Source organism: Taeniopygia guttata, chromosome 7, assembly GCF_048771995.1.
Source record: "Taeniopygia guttata chromosome 7, bTaeGut7.mat, whole genome shotgun sequence".
Lineage (NCBI taxonomy): Eukaryota > Metazoa > Chordata > Aves > Passeriformes > Estrildidae > Taeniopygia > Taeniopygia guttata.
The window spans coordinates 13,900,610-13,923,727 of NC_133032.1; the positions used below are offsets into that span (position 1 = coordinate 13,900,610).

Sequence of the window (23,118 nt, forward strand, 5' to 3'; positions counted from 1 at the left end):
AATGCTGGGCACAGCCACAGAACTCTCCAGGAATCCAGGAGCCAACATCTCAGCTTCTTGTCATCCTCTAGTGCCCTGACGTCAGCTCTTTTAGAGCTGCACACGGTGATACAGCAAGAGCAGCTTCCTCAAACTGCAGACAGCTGTGTCAGCTTAGAGTAGCAGGGCAGCTCCTGGGCAAGTGAGAGCCCGGTGAGAAGAAAACCAAGTGCACAATCAGATCTGGTTTAACTTGCAAGCAGCTATAAAAGAGAACACCTGGCATTCCTTGTATCCACTACATTAACACAGCAACTCATTATACTGATTTGTTAATTTCTAGAAAAAACGAATAAATATTTCATTGAGCATGCTAACCTTGTTACAGCTCAAAGGGCTGGCTGGATAATCTGGCATCTGCTGCTCCCCAGCACACATCAACTACAACAGTAGCAGCCCAATACAGCAGACAGGCTAGAAAATCCAGCATGCTCAGAAATTTTTTTCCAAGCAACAGTCAAGATTGTCAGTCATACTGCACTTTATTAAGGGACACCTATTTAGATGTTGCAAGATTGCAGGAGAAACAACTTGTTTATGACTTTAAAATATACCTACTCAATTATTTTGTCTGTCAGGTGATAGAAATCCTGTGAAGATTTTCAGTTTCCTCTGGAATCTAAGGTTTTGGTCCCCTACAATGGACTCCTCTCTTCTTCCACCCAACTCAGCTGGGCCTACTAAAAAAAATAGTGATCTTCGGGTTTAAGAAAACACCGTGATCCCATTTAAAGTAGATTAAAAAAAAAAACAACTAGTAACTGCAGAAAGAAAAGAACCTACCCTAAGGTAACAACAAAACTCACCTTCCAGTCCCAAGCACTTTTTCCCCTCAAATGCATTTGATACCTCACTATCTAGCTCTCACTTTTATTTTTCACAGGATACCAACACACTTGGACAAAGCTTGGAAATAACTCTGCTAATCTCTATTTGTGTATTACCCTCCTACACATTTTTTCTCCCTAGTATCTGCATTCCACCCCCTAATGTTTTCTTGATCTCATTCCCACAGCAACACACTCCAACAGGGAACATTACCAGTAACTATTCCGTATGCACCCAGCTATGACTTCAGACTTGACAAAGTTTGAATAAACAGCTTTTAAATACAGCATTCAGTTAATGGCATCAGTGTCATTTCACTATTTGAGGTTGCCTTGCTTAAGGCAGATCGGTTAAGAAGAACAACATAATCACCTCAAGAAGTGTTATGTGTACATTTGGAACTCAGCTGGCAAATTGGCCCCTGGCATGATTAGCATTCAAGTGGCTCCTGATGGGCATCCACCCACAAAGGAGCTCCTTCAAACATCCAGCAAGCTCTACAGTCCCAAATTCTCAAAATTCTTTCCATTTTGTTATTGCTCATTTACTTGTTCTTCATTAGGGTCATGGGGGTAAGAAGAACATGCTAAGTATTATCTTGAAGTCCCAGGTCTAAGAAATGAAGCACATCTAAGACAGACCCATAATGGCTTAACCCCTAATCCTAGACAATTAGTAGCACGAGTACAAAAGGTCTCATACTTTAATCATAAACACGTGTATACAATACATAGAGCAATGGAAACAAATAATTCATTGCAAGAGACAAACATAGTTTCACCCTTACGTAAATTTCACCAAACTGAGCAAATTCAGACATGTACCCAAGTCCCCAAGCCCACTCTGGGGCTGTGGCTCAGGCATAGAATGCTTGGTTTGAAGCTATTGCTACATTTGCTTTCCCTTCCCACACTGCAACAGGAAGGACTTTCATTTATACTTGAACAAACCTGCGGCTATGTTTGAGCTGACTCAAACAAACACTTGAAAGAGAAGGAAGAGAGCTCAAATCAGTATTCCAAGCTTGACACCAGACATTTGCCAAAACTGCAACACAGCTGACGTCTTCATAATGTGATTGAAATGATTTGATAAAAACTCAGTTGTGTGCAAGAGAGAAAAGGTAAATTTCTTGGGTTTTCTGAAAACATCCCTTAGTTCCTGTGACAGCCCTGAAAATCATGTAAAAAAGAAATTTCTCCTGTTCTCCTTAAATTTTTCAACTACATCCACTACACCAAGCAACAGGGAATGGGAAGCTGAAGACACTCAGGAGAAGCGTTTCTGGCACTAAGCTCATCCAAGCTGTTTGGCCCCACCCCTTTCCCCACAAAACCAGCTCTATCTTCAGCCCTGGAGGGCAGCTCCATCTCCGAAGCATGTTTTTGTTAGACACACTATGACAATGATAAAAACAAAGGGGGGTTTGCTTGGGTAAAGCAGATCAGAAGCTGTTATTTTGTATGTAAGCATATAGCTTTAAATATGGTTTATGGGAACAAATTAAATAACACAAAATCCTCAGAAACATTACATTTAATTAAAGGCGGATCTCAAGGTGAAGGTTAGTATTTCAAAGGATATAAATATTACATTTACAAAAATTCACATTTGCTCCAATATTCTAATGGCATATTAAGCCATAATAGTTCTTCATGGTAAAATCCTGTGTCAACTACTGACATCTACTTGTCAGTAGACAAGTAATGTAATGTAAAAAAGTATTTACTCCAGGTTATGGGATTGCTGTCCAGCAACAGTTGGAAAATTGTGTTCAGAAGGTAGGATACCAACTGCAGGCACTCCTTTTTTTATTTGTAAGTATTAAATCACACATTTTCCTATCGTTTCATAAAGCAAATTCAGCTCTGTGATGAACAAGAGCAGACTTTGTCAACTGGCCTGGCAGGAGCCCTTTGCCATGAGTGCTGCGCAGACTCAGGTTAAGACAGATGAGCTATAAAACTCCCTAACTGTCCAGCCAAGTCTCTCCTGCCAGGAGAAGAAACTGTGTGTCATGGGCAGCCAGTTCCTGGACACACCTCCTATTCATCATACTCCAAAATATTCCAGCCAGTTGCCGGGCACAGACTCTATTCACAATATTATATACCCAAAAAAAAAAAATTCCAGCAGAGCCCATTTTTAAAAAAATCTTTTCTTATTTACATTGAATGTACACAGAGAATAACATGGCCATGTTTCTCACCAAATTCAGACAAATATTTTTATCCACAACCAGTTCTAGTAAACAATTTTTCAATAGAAAAGCATAATTCTGCATGCAAAAACAGAGATATGACAGGATCCTTTCCCAAAGCTTGTTGCTATAGATCTGATAACAAAATTCTGTATTAAAAGGCCACCAGTGATCAAGTTATATAGGATTTCCAAGCTTTAACTAACATCAGTGCTTGAAAATTTACAAAACACTACCTTCTTAGCAGTTAGCATAAACAAACCTTCTCAGCTGTTAAGAGTTACCAGCAATTACTCTACAGAACTTCAAACAGTGATTTAAGAACACATTGGCTGGTAAACAGTTTTCAGCTGCAGATTAACAACACCTTCAACCTGGCTAAACAAGTTAAGAAGAGATGTAATGCAGTATATTACATCATTTGGTAATACATTTAAAGAAAAATGTTATTACAACTGAAATTCTTCCCAGATTGCACAAATTTTCCTATCATCTCAGAGAAGGAACAGTAACTGCGTACTTTTCAAAAATCTGTGGACTATTTTCAGTAAAACTGGGAGTTGTTTTCTTTTCTGGTATGTCCACACTTTTTTCCTCAAATCCAGCGTTTCATGAGCAAATGAGAGCATCTTACAGAAATAGTTAAGACTATCAATAAAGAACTTCTGTAGCAAGAAAGGCATTGCAATTTGATTTTCTAAGTACAACGTTACATGGGAACAGCTGATAAAAGGCCTAAAAATCTCCCTGCAGGGCTCATGCAATGAGCCCTACTGTGAGTTGCGTGTTTCTCAAAACTGAGAAGTGGATGCTGGCAAATGCTTGAAGTCACATAAAGGGAACTTAGATGTCAAGCAGCAGCCAAAATTCACTATACCAAACAGCTTTATGGTAGGCAACAGGCCTAGATGAGCTGTCAGAAGAGCAGAAGTTTTAATTGTGTCTTTTTGCTTGTTTTTATGCTCCTGCTCACAAGGAAAACAGAAGACTTTCAAGACATACTGTTTTTGCCACTCCCTAACCTAGAAAAAACACTATTGTCCTACATTCAGTCCCTTCCAATGCTGCTTAAGTACACAATCTTCAAAATGTAGTAATTGTCTATACTGCAATTATACCATCTACATCGATTAAGAACATAAAGTCAATTTCTCAACGGCTACATATAAATGCGGAATAATGACAAGGCCTTAAGCGAATAAATTCCCCTCCCTTTATGAGTCTTCCGTATTCACTACAGCCATGACTTCAAACTGATTCGGTTACTGCTGCAAATACTACAATAAATTGCCGTCACCTGCAGCTGTTTATCCTGTAGCCGCTGGGTCAGTAATCCAGGTAATCCATTTTTGCAACTAGTATGGAAACTTCAAAAAAATGTTAATGTTAAAAATATACCCACCATGTATATTGTCCATTCTATTTACAGATAATGTCAGCAGTCTTATCAGTGTTTTGATTCACTGCAGTTCCTACTGAAGTCAATGAGTAAACTAATTTTCTTCAAACGTACCTGACCGGTTAAGGAAAAATCCTCCTCTGCCTGATCTGTAACTGGGGTAGTTTTACTTAGGATTTAAAGAATATATTCTTTAACGCCAGATTTTCTGCTATAAGCAAAATAAAAACAGAGGGGCCTAACACGTAAAAAGAAACAAACCAGCCCCTTTACTACTCCAAACAGATGCTGCTTGTTTATTGTCTTTTCCCCAGCGTCGGCAGTTCCCAGAGCACCGAGGAGGGCGCAGCCCTCCCAAACCGCCGCCACTCTCACCCAGAGAGCTGGAAGTTGATTCCGCACACCTAAGGATGCTCCGACCGGCAAGTGCTGACCTGCAGGGATTTGCCAGAGGCGCAGATCCCGGCAGTGCCGAGCACCCGGCAGGTCCCGCGCCGGCAGCGCTGCAGTCCGGCACAGGCACCGGGACGGCAGCGCCGGCGGGCGAGTTGCGGCTCGTCCCTGCGGGAACTGCCCGCGGTGCGGAGCACGGCCAAGGAGGGCGGCGGCGGCCCCGGGGCTGGTCCCGCAGCCCCGCCAGGAGAAGCGGCCCAGGTGCCGTCGAGGCGCTGCTCCCGGAGCCGTTTAACGGTCGCGCCGCTCCATCTGCCCGCGGTCCCGCCCGGGGCCTCCGCCTCCCCCCGCCGCAGAGCGCCGGGAGGGGGCACGGGGAGTACGCCCGCCCCCGGCGCTGGGGAGCCGCCTCCGCCGCTGGCCGCGTCCCAAGCAACGCACCTCAGAGCCGGGCGCGCACCGCCCCGGCCTCTCCGACCCGAGCTGCCCCCTCGCTCTCCCCTCACCTCACCCAGCCCCGCGCACGGCCCCGGCTGCCGCCAGCCGTCCCTTCGCAGCCGGGGCGCCGCGCTCCCGCCGCGCCGTGAGCTGTGCTTACCCGGAGGGTGGCGGGGCGGCCGCCGGCCGGGCGCGGCCGTCCATGCCGGCGGCCAAGGGAGCGCAGGGCGGGCGCAGACCGGGGATCCGCCCGCACAGCGCGGCTCCCCGCCTCACCTGCTCGGGGCGGGCTGAGGAGGGCGGCCCCGCTCCGCAGCCCCCGGCGCCGCCTCGCCCCCGAGCCCGGGCATTTCCCGCTGTTTACGGTGCGGACAGTGGGCCCCTGCCCGGGCGCGGTCACGGGCTGCGCCAGGCTCCTGCCGATCGCCGAACCACACCTTGGGCGTAGCGGAAAAAAACACAGAAGCAAGGGAAAAAAATAAAAAAGGCAAACCCGAACTTTGCGGCGAGAAACTTGAAACGCGGAACCTTCCCCGCTCCGGCACGCACGGAGACAGAGATTCCCTGTTCCCGTCCCAGCGCCTCCCTCCCGCCGCCCCCACACACCCGACTGTCCCTCCAGCTGCGGCCGGAGTGGGGACTCCGCTCGGCCTCGGCCGCGGGCTGTCAGCGGCCGGCGGGGGCTGGGCCGCTCCTCTCGCCTGGAATTTTCCTCTCCCCGAGCGAAGCGTCCCGGCGGCCGCTTCAGGCTCAGCCCTTTCCCATTCCAGCCACCAGGGCGCGAGGCGAAATCCCTACAGGTGGGGAGAGCTGGGCGCGGAGCCCGGGGCCGGGATGCGGTCGGATCCCGCGGTGGGGGATCAAACTGTTCTGCCGGGCCGCCCCGTGCCCGCCGCCGAGCGCGCCCGGGACTCGGCTGAGCCCCGGGTGTCACGGGTGACGAGCTCCCGCCGTCAGGAGTGGGTTCAGGCTGAAGTTTGCTCGCTGAGCATGACGGCACCTCCGCTTTTCTGTGCAGAACAGCTGAGCAGGTGGGGCACTAACGCGCTGCCTACCTGTGTCAGCGCAGAGCGCCGTTCCTGCTGTGCTGGGACCAGACGACATTGGCCAGTACACACAATTCTTTATCCGGTTAATATTTTGCCCAGTGTTTAACAAAAGTTGAAAAATAGCCAGCGTCAAAGCATTTATACCTTTTTTTTTTTTTTTTTTTTGGTCAGTCGGAAAAAAGAAGAACGTTGCATTGAAGAATAAAAGTCCTTTTTCTGACTAGTTCTAAGATTATATATCTGGAAAAGTTAATATAATTGACCATTTGATGTTAACATTCATAATACTCGATGTTAATATTTTTCATAGCTAGTGTAATAGTGTATATAGCATTGTAGAGATGCTGTACTTTCATAACGTTTTGCTTCTCCCTCAGATGCCCTTCTCATCTGCAGTGTGCTTCTTCAATAAAGACTTTTTTCTGCTTTTTCACTGGAGACTAACCCTGAAGCCACCTGTTTTGACAGACCCCAGAGGTTATTCACACCCTGAATAACCACATGCCATTATCAGGCACACCCCATTAATCTGTGTATGTTTCTTAAACCAAAAAATTAATCACTGGTGAGTCAGATATATTTTCCATGGTCCGGTTTTGAGAGAGGCAGTGTTCAATGAACTGATCCATTAAGACTCTCAGGAAGAATTTCACTGAGGACCTTATGTAAGTTTTGGGCCCTTTTCTCTTTTGACAGTCCACTTTCTATTCTCACACTCCTCAAATTGTTTGGCTACATCCTAGGTTAGGATGACGGCTGATAAACTAATTCATATGTTGGCTGTTCCTGCAATCAGGGCACAGTAACTTTCTGCATTTACTTTGTAGCATTAGTTTAAGTACAAAAGAATTCTCTGCTCTACCAGCCACTTCTTGAGCAAAACCATAATGTGACAGCACCTTCTAAACTAATGAAACTCCCATGCTGCAAAGGTGTGAAATGATTTAACAGTATAATGATGTTTCAGCTGAAGAACCTGTAGCTGATTGTGTATTACTTAGAATAATTACACATGTTGGTATCGTGTTGCCATCCCTTCTAATAAACTTTGCATCACCACCAGAAGATAAGGAGCTTTATCATCTAATTTGAAAACCAATATATGCTATAGTCTAATTATTTTAGCAATTATTAATGCCACAATGATTGCAATCTATTGAATAGCTCACATGGGCTCACAATAGAAACTCAGCAATGCCAGGCAGAAAAGTGACATTAGGGAAAGAACAAAAAAAAATTATTAGTGGTGACAATTTCCAATAGAGCCTGGGAGATTATCTAAAACAGCAGTTCACTGAATAGTGCCAATCTCACTTTAGGAGGGGAGAGGTTATGCTTATTGTCTTACACTACCACATGTTTTACTCTTATCTCAGTTGTTAACTAAGCACATCTGAGATTCTGATCACTAGAAACACTGTAGGCTCTAAACTTGAGTGCCTACAGGCCATGTTCTACAGTGGCAGTTTTACAATAACTAGACTTAAAATAGTTGGGTTTTGAGGTAGTGGAGATACCATTTTTTTTTTGTGGTCTCAGTTTTTTAGAGACAGATTCTGGACTCCTGTGACACTTTGTTTCTTTATCAATAGACTATCAGTTCTGTGTTCGAGTTTCAAAAGATATTGACAGAATCAAATGCTCTTCTTAAAATATTTCTATTTTTATAAAGTTTCCAGCTTTATCCTGAGCTGAAGACACTGTTCATACAAATCAAACATAATTCTCATACACAATAAACAGAAGGCTGCATCAGAGAATACCAAGTTAACACACTATGCATTGTCTCTTCTACTGAATAGCTAAGGGGAAAAAAAAACCACTAGAAAACCTTTAAAGTTCCCTAGATATTTCAAGCTGACCCATGAAGGTATCATTGTAACAATTAATGAAGTGGTAGGTTATTATTGCACCGTTGCAATAGTGTCATCTTTTTTCCATGGTTTGAGGTAAAACAATAATTTATCTGGAGGCATTAATCCATGTGGCAAGCTGCCACTTGGTGAATATACTCGGTGCTATTGTGTATTTAGTATAAATATTTGCAGATTAATACCCAGTTCTGATTTCTGTTAGCATAACCTTCAAATTTTGCAGGTAGTGAGAACTGTTAATTGCAAATGATATTTGAAGGAGAACTTCTATCTTAGGTAGAGACATGAAGTTCCAGGTATATTACTAACTATGGGATTTTTATTACTGAAAACTGAAGTTAAATTACTGAAAACAAAGCCTTACTTGTTCTAAAAAAGCAGCAATATCCCATGGCATTTTTCATAGCAGTCAGAAGTCGTCCTAGATGGCTTCAGTACTTCTGGTTGCTCTCCTCTGTTCAAGAGATTGCCACAAATGTGAATACAAATATTTTTGAATGAAAAATGCTGTAGAAATGTAGTGGAGAGTATGATTTTCAAAGAGGTATGCCCATTATTGCAAAAAGTGAAAGCTTTTTGAATTGTTAAATAGACTACAGGAGCCTTACAATATTTTTCACTATTGTCAAGGTCTGTTTACAAGCTCTTTTTAAATTTCTTAATACATAACAGGTTATAGTGACATTTTGTGATTTAACCTGAATGCACTCCTAATGTAGTTTTGTACATTGAAAATCATACTATGTCACACTATAGTTGTTTTGAATATTATTGTGCAAAGTAGGTGTCAAATAGATTATGGAATTGAAGGGTGTTTTCCTTGTTAAATTACTTTTCTGATGCATAATTAAATGCATTAAAAAGCTGAACTATTTATTCTGTATGTTTTATATAGGAGACATGATAAAAATCAGAATTTTACCCTTATACTATAAAGATAAAGCAAGGAATATATGATTCTTCATTTTGTTTAAATGAAAACTAAATCCGTATGTAATTCTTTTGCCACAGAGTAGTCAATCAGCCTATGTTACATCCTGTTGAACAGTTGCTGTTTCTGTGTTTGCATTCCAGAGTGTGGGTTAGGTTTTGGGAGCATGCACACACATGTACATAGCTACTGACAGCATTGCTTAGGCACAGGGACAGGCTTGGGAACCCATTTAAACTGTGCACTTAACTGAAGAGGTCATATTTAAGACCTGCATAATGATACTATCGTGTACTTTCATTACTAACACTGTGTTTTCACTCTGATAGTATTTCTTGTTTGCCATTGGATCATGAAAGCAAGTGCTTTACTGCTTACAAGTCATGATTTCTAAGTTAATTTGTTGCTGAGCAGTATTTTTGGGGATAACAATTAGTGAGGTATTCATGCGGATTAATGTTGGAATTGAGTAATACTAGAAAGCTTCAGACAATGCTGAGTAATAAGTGATATAAGGTGTAGAATCACATATGCTGTGAAGTATTCTTGCAAAGTTAATTATCTTTTAAAACAGCTTTGTCTAATTCTTTCAAATCATGATAGCCACAGTAGTTACAATGAAGGATAGATGAGAATTAATTTAAATGTTAATCTTAGCTGGGGTCTAGAAGAAACTACAAGTTCATTAAATTACTCTCATGCACTAAATTTCCACGTTTTGAATGCATATAGTGTGCAAAATCCTCAACACTGAAGTCTGCAAAGTCTAAACAGTAAAAAATATTTCTGAAGAAAATCACCTCTGGAAAGAAATATCTGTTCAGTTGATTAGTAATTCATTAGCTTATGGCTTATTGTATCATATAAAATAACACTAAAATAAACATATCTCCTTTTTGTATTAGAAAAATACACTTAGCTACAAAGGAAATTGGGGATTTCTTCTACAGAGATAATGTAGCAATAGCTAAGCTATAAGCAGATGAGTTATTTCAGGTTCTGAAATCTATATTGCTATGGTTGTACTGTGTCAAGAAAACAAGATATATTAGCCAAGGAGAAGCCTTATGCTGCACAAATTTGTATCTCTTGGTACCTAGCCAGCTTGCTCAGAACTAGCCTGGGTAACTCGAAAGCTCTCATGCTTTCTGGACGACCCTGGAGGTGCTACATACACAGAGTGGAATTGAATGCCGTATGTTAAGATGCTTTGGAAGCATGGAGAGGAGTTAAATGGAGTACAGCTGGATCAGGCCCTGTAATGAGCAGGGTCTGTCCCTGGAGTCTCCGTGCAGTGCAGTGCCTGCTGCTGAAGTCCAGCAGCAGCTATCCCTCTCCTTCCCTCCTGGTAACACCAGGCAGTGTGTGTTATTCTTTGCCTGTTTCCCACACCCCAGTCCAGTCTGGTCCTCTGCAGGTTATGGTGACAGGTCAAACACAGACTAGAGATGTGGTTCCCTTTTCCCCAACCAGCACACCCATCCAGCCCCCTCCACTGTGCCCATCTTTTCCATTTAGGGGTGTTTTCATCCCCAAAACCCCCTCCCGTGATTCCACTGGTCTCCCTATTTTGCATCCCAGTCCTAGAATGGTAGTGAGGGGGGCGGGAGGAGGTAGGTGATTCCCAGGAGCAATTAGCTAATTAACATTTCAATGTCAGTACTTAGTTCGATCCAAGTGTCCCAGCAAGGCTGTTTTGATCATATCAGGCCCCACAACTGAGCTCCAAAGGGACACATCACATCTGTTTTAAACACAAGATAGTAGTGAGATGTTCAGCATAGACAAAGATCATTTTCATCACATATGCAAATGGAGTGAAGTCTAAGGACCTGGAGGAATGTATTTGTTGGGAAAAAGCTCATCCCACCTTCATATGCTGGCAGTTTCAAGAATACAACACTGCACCGAGTTATATTTAAGTCACATTGAAGGTGCATATTCTGCTTCATAGATCCACAGATTATTAGTGTTCTAAGCTTTTAGAAAGCTGGATATTTTTCCCCCAAAAAAACATTTGAATAGAAGTAATGAATATATACAAATGCAAAGGTTTCAGAGTACCTGACAGAGTTCACCAAACTTTTCAAACACACTGGATAGGAGCCCAAGGCTCTGTGTTACAAATGAAGTCTAGTATAAGATTCATTACAGGGAGATGAAACATTAGTTACAGAAATTCTTTGAGGTTTAAATCTGAAAATTATTACTGCTCTGAGTTTGAGAGCTTGCATAAATAATTTCAAGTAATTTCAGAGTCAGCTTTGACTGCTTCTTTTCTGCAGTTTGCCATTGTCTCCTTGTAGAATTACCTCTTTAGTGAGCATCTATGCAGTAGTCAACACAGCTTGTGTAGGCATGTCAAAGACAATTTTAAATTAGCATGAAGATCAGCTCAAGCTAACAGCTCAGTTTCAGAGCCAGGTTTGTGGAGAATGTAGAAGTTAAATTATTTCTGTCCTTGGCTATGCTTAACAGCAGTTCACAGGACAGAATAGCTCAAGGTATATTCTCTGGTAAGAATCCACCAGTATATATATCACTATATATGCTCTGTAAACAAAAAATGGTAATTAAGCAGCAAAGCATATAGCAATATGCTCCTGGTAACACAGACTGAGAAAGCTGTCTTGCCTTTGTGAGATGTTGTATAAAAACATAACTTGAATCCACACCTATTTGCTACTGATGTACCAAACTGCAGTGTATATATTCAGAGTCATTAAATGCTTCTAATTTAAGCAGTTACATTTTAGCTACGTTTAATTTTATTTAAGAAATGTTTGAAGCATTGTCTAGCACTAGTTTTCCCATTTGTTTTTAATGGAGGGATTGTGTCTATAATGCCATAGGGTGCACTCTTTCTGGAACCAGAGATACTGTTCTTTCAATTTTCCTTCCTTCCAAATTGCTGTGCTAAAATCACTGCTTACTATCCACTAAGTAAGGCATAGTTTGGAAAGTTGCATTTGTATCTTGCCGCAATCAGGATGGAAAAAAAGGCTTAACAATCTAGTTTGGATTTGTTCTGCTTACTGTGGCATAAAAAGGAATACAATGATGCTTAGAATTCTCACGTGGTAATTACTATGTATACAGGGAGCAATTTACATTGCTTTTTACTGTACATTAACATCTGTCAATTCACTCTAGTTAAGTACAGTGTACTAATAAGAAACGGAAGTTGCATTAAATTGTCAAAATATTTTCACAAAAATAAATATATATAAGCATTATATTATATAAATATACTATATAAATATAATATATATAAATAAAGCTAGAATAGGCCTTTAAATGCTCCATATGGAACCTGCAGAAGAAATGCCCTTAGCTCATGCAATCTGATTCAGGCATTAGGCCAGATTTAGAAGACTGTGCAATGTTCTATTCTGAGCAGTATGACTGCACAATTAAAATATCTAAAGATTCAGCTTTTAAGTAGCTCATTAAAGGTATTTTTAAGCTTTTCCTTTGAAAGAAAAACCCAACTAAATACAGCAAAAATATTTTGAATGCATCAGTCAGTCCCACCCCATGACCAATATATAGCTCCAGTGTCATGTGTTTGTGCCAGGAGATACAAAATTGCCATTATCATTCTAAGTAGAGCTACAGGACACTGAGCTGCTATGATAGCACTATAGCTATTTCTGACTTTGTAGAATGGGGCCAATGTTTTTCTCAGAAATAAAGGTTATAAAATGAAAAGAGCACTCCTTTTATCTCCCCTGCCTCTTCCTGGAGAAGACTGGGAGTTACCAGTAAAGAAATTCATCCAGAGTTCTTAAATACAAAGCACCATCTCTTGCTCAGGAAGTTCCTGAACCACAGAGTGCTTGATGATAGGAATATTTGTGGGAGTGTATATGTTTTCCCTTCCTTTTCTAGTGTTCCCTCAACATCCATTTTTGGACATTGCCTGAGAAAGGATACCAAGTTAGATAAGACATTCAATCTGACACTGAAAAGCCATTCTCATGTTTTGTGACTCTTTAGATATATTTGCAAGTCTGACTTCAAAACAGCAGGACCTCACTTTTTAATAAAGGAGTCCTATAGATGTATGCTGTTTCTTTGAACCTACTGTAATTATTATTTCAAGATGTTGCCTTCGGTCTTATTTTTTACATTGTAATGCACCACACCTTTCAAGCACTTAAGCATTCAAAGAGCTGGTGAAGGCAGTTTGGTGGTGTTAGAAGGTGAATTACAGCTCTGCTGAATGATTTACTCGGGTATTGACTTTAGATGCTGGGTAAAGTGGCGATGCTGAATGGCCTCATTAACAGCTCTGAGGCCTGTGTGCTCCAGAGATGGCACCAGGACAAGGAGACCTTTTATCTCTCTCTAGCAGTGTATGAAATGCTTATTGACTGGGCTGAACCTTCAAAGTCAGGCCATTATAAGCAAATACAAGATCATGGGCTTCATTCCAGACTAAGATTCACAAAAATAAACATGTATATGCTAATTAATGCACCAGAATGTATTTAGGCCAAATAGTTAAAGAGAAAAGATTGAAACAGAATTGAGCTGCCTACATGTAGAATCAGAAGAGGAAAGGAAGCATAAAGAAAGAGTCACCCTAAATAATTTGTAATTTTTTTTATTTCACCACTTACAAAACGGCATTTGAGAAATAAGCAGTGGTAACTCTGATCAAAATTATATCAATTTGAGCTGAGGCACTCAGCCACGTTTTACGTGAACTCTTGTCTCCTGATTTTACAGATAGAACCCTGCTGCATAACCTGTTTTAAGTAATTCAAGAGGCACCTTAGAAAATCCTTGGCCCAAGGGCAGAAAATTTTGGAAACATTTAAAGTGAAAAAGAACGGGAAGATAAAGCTGCACAGTGGCTCAGAAGCTGGATTTCTGTGAGGGTAGAAGGAAATTGTTTTAAAACACAGACTGTGTCTATGAAGGTTAAAAGGAAACATGACATTTTTCAGTATAAAATATGAAGACTGAGATAAGAGAGAGAATCAACAGGTTAAAATGTCTGGCAAGGACAGATTACATGGTTAAGGAACACAAAGGTATAGGAACAAATTCATGGCACAGGTGAGAGTAATATCCCTGAGCTGGACACATGGTGAGGCTTTAATCCCCAAGTCACTCTGCCCCCTTTAGATCAGAAATTGCCTTAAGTGACTCTTGGGATAGATTGTATAACTATCATAATATTTATATAAGAAACAACAACAGCAGCAATAACAACAACAACTATAATAGTAACCTGTTCCTTTTCTAAACTTTTCCAAATCACCTTTTTTTCACTTCATGGTCCACTGATGAAAAAAACTGCTGAGTGCATAAAGAAAATTGCTATTGAATTTTGCCACAACTTCATCCTTCTTCAAGACAGAAAGATCTTAACGCTAGTATTCATCAATGACTTTGATCGACAGTCTTCAGCAAATCAGATTTGTTACTGTCTCAGTGTATGAAAAAAACAGATGCAAAGCAATCAGCTGGATCAAATAGCTGTCATTCCTATATAAACTTGAAAGGCATTGAATGTGAATCTGAATTATGTACTTCAAACTGAAATGGCAAAAAGAAACTATTAAATTTCTAATATCTAGACAACTGTAATTTCTGGTTGGAATTACTGATTATGAAATTAATTTTTCTGTCCATATCTTTCAATAAAATAACATGTTTTTACTCCTTTTTATGATAAAAATTTTATCTGCTACAAAAAAGACAAAAAACCTCTCTAGTTAATGAAGACTTAAACCAGTGATAGTTAACCTAGATACAATTTATGCAGTTATTATGATGCTTCTGAATTGCAAATCAAACTATACATGTGTTTTGTTGGAAGCAAAGCAAACAACAAAAGTGAATCTGTTCTATTCTAAGTCATGTCACAGATATGTATGTGTAATGCTTCTCCAGTTGGACATAATAGAAATTACTCTTGAAAAAAACCAGAACCTCTTCTGCACTATTCTATTGACTCACCAATTCAGAACAAACACACACCACGGTGAACTCCAGCCTACTGGCTTCAAGGTCAAGATCAAGATCCTCAGTAATTCCTAAGGGTGCAAATTTACCTGATGTTTCAAGGTGCATGCCGAAGTGTTTTCAAGGTTGCTGAAAGTCTCATTTTTCAAAAGTACAGATATTGAAATCTCCTATTCCCTTCAAATTACGCAAAAATAGGCAAAAGACTGGACTTAAGAACCACCTGGGGAATCATGAGGAAGGGGGAAATATCTTAAAATTATTTTAAATTTATAAGGAAGCTTTTAATTTTTTCTTTCCTCTTCCTAGTAAGTTTTATTATTGTGGACAACATGTACCTTGCTTTATATATGACATAATACTATTGTTCATACTTTTTATTTTATTAAGAATTTACATCCTAATGCTACATACAGCAGGTTTTTCCATGCATAATTTGTGAATGAGACTATAACCAGAAAATTGTGCTTGTCCACCCGCACAAGGCAGACAGCTGGAAACTGCTGTCCTATCTTCTGAGTGAATTTGCACCAGGGTGTCCAAATGTGCAATATATCTGTGCATGGAAGGCCACTGATAAAAATTACTGATCATTGCAAAGATCCCTCCTTACTGATGATTTTTCAATGTAATTTTTGAACACATGCCACAGTTTACTATAAGTTCAGAGAAGGACAAATCACAATGCCAAAGGAGAAAGAAGCCAGGAGGTAGATTTTAGAGCAACAGTTTTGTAATGCATTGAAGTTGTAGTGTTACAGATGTCCATTTTTTCTAGTTTTAACTGTGTCTTTATTAACTGTGAATTAAATAATGAAATATATACTGAAAGTTACTTCTGTTTAAGAGCCCTAGAAATCTGGGGTTTATGATAAGAAAAGAAGCCCTTTACAATCTTCAGCAAACTAGAATATGGGGGAGATAGTGAGGGCAGCATTCAGAATTCATTATCACAGTCACTGGGAAGAGAATCCTCTCTTAAGAGCTGTGGCAATTATGTGTAGCTAAGAGACAAAAACCTGGAAGTTTGCCGTGATGACTGATGACTGTGAAATCAAATATGATCCAAGTAAAAACCAAGAGTACAGCACAGAAAAGGTATCCAAGTTGACTGTTATATGACAGAGAACACTAGGAATCGGTAATGTGCTTAAGCCATAAGAACTTTACCCTGATGCTGGATAGAAGAAAGTGAAATAGTATTTCTTAAATCCTTCTATGCAACACAGCTTACCTCTTGTGTTTATCCTGCAATACTCATCCATCTTACTATCTCGTGTTTATCTGGCCTTTCCAGAGATCTCTCCAGGTTGCACCAGATAGCAGCTAGTATCACATAGAGCAAAATGCCATAGCAGATATCCATCTGATTGGAACTGTACCATTTCATTTGCAAAGTCTACTTCAGTTACAGATTAACAGAAAGGATTTAAATTATTGAAGGAGAAAATTAGTAGCTGGTAAAAGAAAAAAGTAAGAAAAAAGCATTCTGGAAATTATAGGGTAACCACAAGACTTGATTTACCTTATGTTTTAACTTTTGCATACAGTTTAGCATTTTTATGTGAAAAGTCTCATCAGACCAAATATACTTTCAGAGATTATTAACTTGTCCAGTGAAAAAACATAGCTATTTAACTGAATTGTAAGTCAGCTCAAAGCCAAGTCAAGTCTCAAATTTACATAGTAGGCATGATGAAAAATGTGACCTATTTGGAACAGTGGAATTATGATCTAATCTATTTAATTTTATGGTTGCCACCATGGAACTGGTAAAGGCATGGGAACTCACAGTAAGGACACGGGTGCTAATACCTTTCCCCTTTTTTGCTAGAAATCTCACTCCTCATCTCCTTCAAGATCTACTTCACCAGCAGATCCTTCCTGAATAGTACCCGTCTGCAATACATGAAACAGAAAGCATGGGTAGAATACTTTGCCAAATTTAGAACAAAGAGCAAGTTACAACAGCTCCTCCAGTCCTCCCTTTCACTACCCAAAGGTGTACAAAAGTCAGGTAACTGATGCAATTTAATCTCTTTAGCAACATTTGATCCTGCAGGCCCAAGAGTATTTTTTGTATTCCCATACCTAAATGCATGCATTAGGCACCATAAACACAGTATTATAGAGGCCATTGTAAGGATGGGTAGGTTTTATGGAAAGTTATCTGTGTCAGTCAGCAATAAAAGCTTTCCTGAATTTCTTCCACCTGGTATTCACTGTAACCCTAGTCACTTCTCAAATAAGGTTCATAAACCCTTTTACTGGAAGTATGAATAAGCAGAAAGGTTTCAGTATTAAAAATATGATTAAGAGCAGCAAGTCTTAGCACACCATCTGCAGTGATTGCACTCAAATATTATGTGAGTTCCACTAAGGAATAGTCAATGAGGTTTGTCAGAGAGCTGAGGAGATTTCAGAGGAGAAGCTATGTCAAGCAGTTTGTGACAGTATAAAGAGACTACAGAAATATATGCATCCAAGGGGAGAGCTTTCAGGCAGTGGAAGTTGAAATATAGCATTCAGTCACTCTCAGTTTCATGAATACACACTAGATTATTACATGAAAGGAAACTGCAATTCTAGCAATTCTGTGTACTGCAATCCAGGTGTGTTTTCTGCCAAGGATGACCTCCTGACAAGCACCTCATTTTCATCTCAGTGCCCTGGATTCTCCATTATATACTTCATAATCACTTTGACATAATGAATACAGACTTCCTAGAATAATATCTGAAAGTTTGTCATAAGAGCAAATCCCCAACAACAGAATGCCTGGTCTCAAGAGGAGGCAGAGACCACTCTTGTTCCTTTCTCTCTGTTTCTTGAAAGTCCATTCTCAACTGTTGGACTGCTAACTTTCTAACAGTCACCTTCACTTCCAGAGGCATCCAAGGATCAACAGCTATATTATGAATAGGTTCTCAAGTGTTCTGTGCTTCATCTTGTCTCTTGTGCAGACTAATACTGTTCTGCCAGTGTTTATTCAGCAGCTGCCATTGTCTGATACAATGGGCCTGGGTTACCATTTATCAGACTTGTTCTTCCAGCTAGTCTACATTCCTTGTCCTTGCCACTTCCAGGATCAGGAGATACTTTATGAAGATACTTCCTGAGCCTGCCAAAGGGGCACGCTCTCTTCAAAAACAGGAATCACTTTCATACTAAATTTAAAACTGAAACAAATCCTTTGAAAAATATTTGATTAATAGCCCTGATATAATTATCTTTTTCTTCTTACACTTCTTGGTTCCAAGAAAATAAAATATCACCTTTCTCTATTCTAGCTTGATTTCATTATGCCTTTTCCAAAATTTTCGTATTTGTAACTTTTGCCACTCTGCAAGTTTGGTACAAGCTTTGTGGAGTAGCTTTATTGAAAATGAGTTTAAACATTTTGCACTGTGCACAAACTATGTCTAAAAAATTATTAAAATGCAAAGGGCTAGAAATTAACAATAATTTAAACCACTTTATAACTAACATGAAAAAGTCGTTCAGCTAGCAAAATGTATTTTTGATTAGGAAAATCTCTGACCAGCTTTTGCCACAGTTTTCATCTGTTTCATATGTACTCAGCTAGAGGTTCTCAGAATCTTCACAGAAGACAGATATGCTCAATAAAGCAATTTTCATAAAGCTTCTGATTCATGCACCCATAACTGATATAACCATAAACAATCCTTTCACTATCAACTGGACAGTAATGATGTACTGAACAGTATGAATGCTCTCTGCAGGTAGAACACAAAACCACTGCAATTCTGGACTTCTTTTGTGTCTGCCTATTTAAGTGGGAGCTACATAAACAAGTCCTTGTCAGCCTGCTCTGACATCGTCTGACAATTTCAAATGGTACAGTAGCATCTCCAGGTACTGCTGACAGGCAGTTTTTAATCTAGCACACACTTTTCACCAGTCACCAAGGCAGCCTGTGTCTATACTCCTGAATTAGACAGGAACATAGAGCCAGATCAAGCCCTGGTGTGGTTTGACTATACCAGCTACTATTCTTTCCCATACCTTCTGTATAATGCTACCCATAAGTCTTTACCAGTAACAGGAGGTGTTGTGCATCCTTCCCTTAATTCTAAATATTTGCATACATAAATTATGCCTGAAGACAGAGCAGTGCTCTATTTTGTCCAGGGGACATCAAGGGCCAACTGATGCATACTGTGGATATAACCCATTCTGTGCCATTTACTCTCTGATCTAGAGATCAGTTCCCCCTCTCTAAAGCCTCAATAACCTACTACAAGAGCCAGGTTTTGAAATAATCAATACTGCATTTTCCTGAAAGGCCAATCTAGGGTTGGGGACAGCATATGTTAGGTAGCACACAAGCAACAGGTGAACAGAGCTTCCTGATGAAGCTGTTATTAGAACAGATGCTAAACTACTAAGCTTGTATAGGCCTGCTCTGAGCCTACTGCTGTCTTCGTTCACTACGTGTTGCCAGAGGTTTCGGAGCCTGTGTCACAGCAATCTCCTATTCTTTACAGGAAAACAGCAATCAGCAACAATTGCATGCCTGAACTCCATGACCCTCAGCTCCATGATCTCCATCTCAGCATATTCATGCTGGTTTTCTGACTGGCCAAGTCTACTGTGGATGAGATCAACGAAAATGTAAATACATGCATTCATTTAAGAGAAGGATGATCTCATCCCTTAGCCAAAGATGAATGTGAATGTGAAGTGTTTGAAGACAATTTGAAATCAGAGCAGGAAACAAAGTTTTAAACACAGGCTTTACTGGAACAAGAAGACTGATGAACATCATGTGGAGCACAGTAAATATAATATGAAACAAGAGTTAACAAAGCAACAAAAGCACTAACAATCAAAACCTGAAAAAGATGAGAGTGTGACAACAAAAGATCTATGGGTGTGCTTAACTTAGTTGCCATCATTTTTGAGACTTTCACAGGAACTTCTGACCTCTTTCATAAGAACTTGCCCAAAATAGCTTGCCTTGGGGTAGATTGACTCTAATGGATGGCCTTGACTTCCAGCTGCACATAAGCTGCAGCTCTAACTTCATGTGTAGTACAGATTATTAGGTGTATTCAAAGACTCCAGATGTACAGACAAATTACTTGCTTGTACTTGTCCCTAACTCTGCCACAGAAGTTTAGGTAATTCATACAGTCCACAAAATCAGTACACACAACAACAACTCCTGTTCTCCTGTTCGCTTACTAAAAACATGACTAAATTACTTAATTCCTGCATTTGAGAAAGCAGAGTGGTATTCTATATAAAGGAGCCTCAGTTGCCACTAGAATAAGAACTAAGGCATAGAAAACCATTTGATCAGCTTTGAGTTCAAAGACATGACATAGCTGGATTATTGTGACATGGCAGTTACAAAAATACTTTTCTTTTTCTGTCTATACATACAGCTTACCAGTCAGGTCCATTAGCATTGCTTTGGACTTTCTGGATAGTCCGATTCATTCTCAGTTTATCAAAGGTCTTGAGTCACACATTTAAGTTCCAGAAAAATCACATTGTATGTATGTATGTATACACAGTTCTGAATTGAATCCTGATGTAGATTTCAGCAATTTTTTTTTTTTCTGCTGGAAATACAGCAGTCTCTGTAGCTGACATCAGAAAACCTAACAGAGACATGCTTCTCATGGATGCTGCAGGTGTGCCAAGAACTAACCAAGGTGAGTGCAGATCAACTATGAGAGCTGTGATTACTTGAAAATGCTTTTCTGAAGGTCCTGTATTGTTTCATTAGCATTAGGGTACCCTTAATGCAATACTGTATTAAGGTCCCTACTTTTATGTGCAACCTAAGAGAGAACAGATAAATACTTACTTTTTCTCCCCTGATACCTTCGTTGAAACACTAATGGAAAGATTATTTTTAAGTCTATGATAGACTTAGCAGCAAGAGACACGGACCAGTACCTTGCTTTATTTGCATGTTGTTTTACAAGTTTTTCTTGTTTCTAAGCTGCATGTTGTGCTTTCCAAAGAATGCACAGGTGGTTTTGATTTTGTGTGTATGCCCACATAAATTTTCCACACCCCAAACTCCAGTGTAGTGCACACTACTTGCATTTTCCTGGAAATTATGAAGCCCAAACTTCTTTACTTGTCATAGACTTCTTACATTAATTGTGAATTCTGTAGCTGTCTCCATTGATATGCAAGTTAGCACTGTACACAACATATCTGTCCTGCCAAAGACCAATCTAATTCATCCCTCCTGCACAAAATGCCACCGCCACTACACCACTTGTCACTTTTTAAATTTTTCATCACATTTCTCTCTCCAATCCACTACAGCTACCTCAAGGCAGTTATTTCCAATGTTAAGCTTTTAATATTCAAGCAAAACATCTTCATTAACTTGCCAATACATTTAATTAAAAATAGACTATATGCCTTGGTTGGGGCTTACACAGCTCCCACGTTAGGTTCATCTTCACTCTCTGCAACCTAAACTGAACTGGGAATTTATCAAGGTGTCTGCACATGAAATATCCAAGAAAGCAGGGACTGTAAAGCTGCCAAATTCCATAGCACCTGGGCATACTATCCACAGAATCTGCAATATAGCATGTCAACAGGTTGTCACAGCCATAGACTGAGAGCAGGATGGCAGAGTATGTTAAATTTACTGCATTTTAACACAGGCCAATGCCTATTTTCTGAATACAACACTAACACTGGATTTTCAGGTTTGCAGAAGGTTTTATGTTTAATGGACTGTGTGTAAAATTCCCAAGGCTCTGAAGATTACTGTGTATCATTGCAGCTAAACTTCAGCTCAAACAGAGAATGTTTCTATTTTTTAAGAGAAGCCATCATTTGCATCATATTTTTAACCATCATCTGCATCTACCATCACCCCTCCAAATATTATTACATTTATGCTTAAATCTACAAGACAAATCATCTCAGTCTGACTGTGAAAAAAGCCAGAGTTTAAAAATAAAGCTTTTAGCATTTGAACTGAAATTAAGTAATAAAATAAGATGAAAATTAAACCCAAAAATTATTGCTAGGAAAAAAAAAAAAAACAACCAAAAAAAACCAGTAACAATTCAGAGACAGAATTCCACAAATTGCCGGGTATTCCATTCTTCCATCCTTATTCATAGTTTCATTTAATGAAGAAATCTATTAGCCGTTCTATAAACAACAAAAGCAAACCCAAACAACTAAAAACAAACAAAACTGAACTGAAAATGCACCACTCAGTCCTGATGCAACTAATTTTCGAGCACCATCTGCTGGTCTTCTTCAAAAACAACCACCAGATTTCCCAATAGCTGGTAACACCTGAATAATCATCATTATTATTGACACATAAATTATGTGTCAATTTAAAATTTTAAATATTTATTAAAAGCTGACACAAGTCATGCATTGGCATCATACCAGAGGAAACAGCAGAATTAATGTAATAATGAAGGGCTATAGAGAGGATGTGTTAAGACGTTTAAAATGCCTGAAGTTACAAACACACTCTGAATTCCCAGTTTACATCTAACTAAAGAACAACAGGAACAATGTTGGGGTTTTTTTTGCTCTAGTTTTGAAATCCTTAACCATCAGTGGAGAGTACTTGCAAGTTTTCAAAGAAGTTTCTTATTCAGTTCAGGAATGTCCTCTTTTGATGTCCTACTAAAATTTCAGGATGTTTTTCTTGTTGCATCCTGCTTTTGTTCCAAGATATAAGCCCTTCTGGAAGCACCCTACAAGTTTTACAGTCTTTCAAGGGAAAAAAATTACAACAGAATACCCATATAAGGAAGAACTGCATTTTAATAAAAGAATGTGGGATCAGACTACCAACAATTAATAATATAAAGTAGCATGCAAGAGAACTCAGAAAATCTTCCAGAATAAATTCTGCTCCAAGAAGTCCAGACTTCTTTACTTTTACAGATTGAGTTATGTGTATTAGAGGAAATAGTATTCCTATTATTTCTGTCTATTTTCTATTGCATTTTGAA

The 23,118-nt window shown here is 39.7% G+C and overlaps 1 protein-coding gene across 8 annotated transcripts in view; it reads right to left on the reverse strand.

Annotated features, from left to right (window-relative positions):
* The window catches only part of COBLL1 (cordon-bleu WH2 repeat protein like 1), a 105,693-nt gene that overhangs the window by 71,396 nt on the left and 11,179 nt on the right, over nucleotides 1-23,118 (reverse strand). For 2 of the 8 annotated variants that reach the window (XM_072932155.1, XM_030277392.4), the window contains exon 1: nucleotides 5,458-5,636. The exons of 1 other annotated variant lie outside the window; for it this stretch is intronic. In XM_072932155.1, coding sequence (XP_072788256.1) covers nucleotides 5,458-5,501 — 44 coding nt within the window. In that variant the 5' untranslated portion in view covers nucleotides 5,502-5,636. Of the gene's footprint in view, nucleotides 1-4,580; nucleotides 4,822-4,841; nucleotides 4,970-5,457; nucleotides 5,785-5,903; nucleotides 6,234-23,118 lie in introns of those variants that run through there. 5 more of the 8 variants (XM_041717324.2, XM_072932154.1, XM_072932157.1 and 2 more) reach the window with 5 other exon arrangements.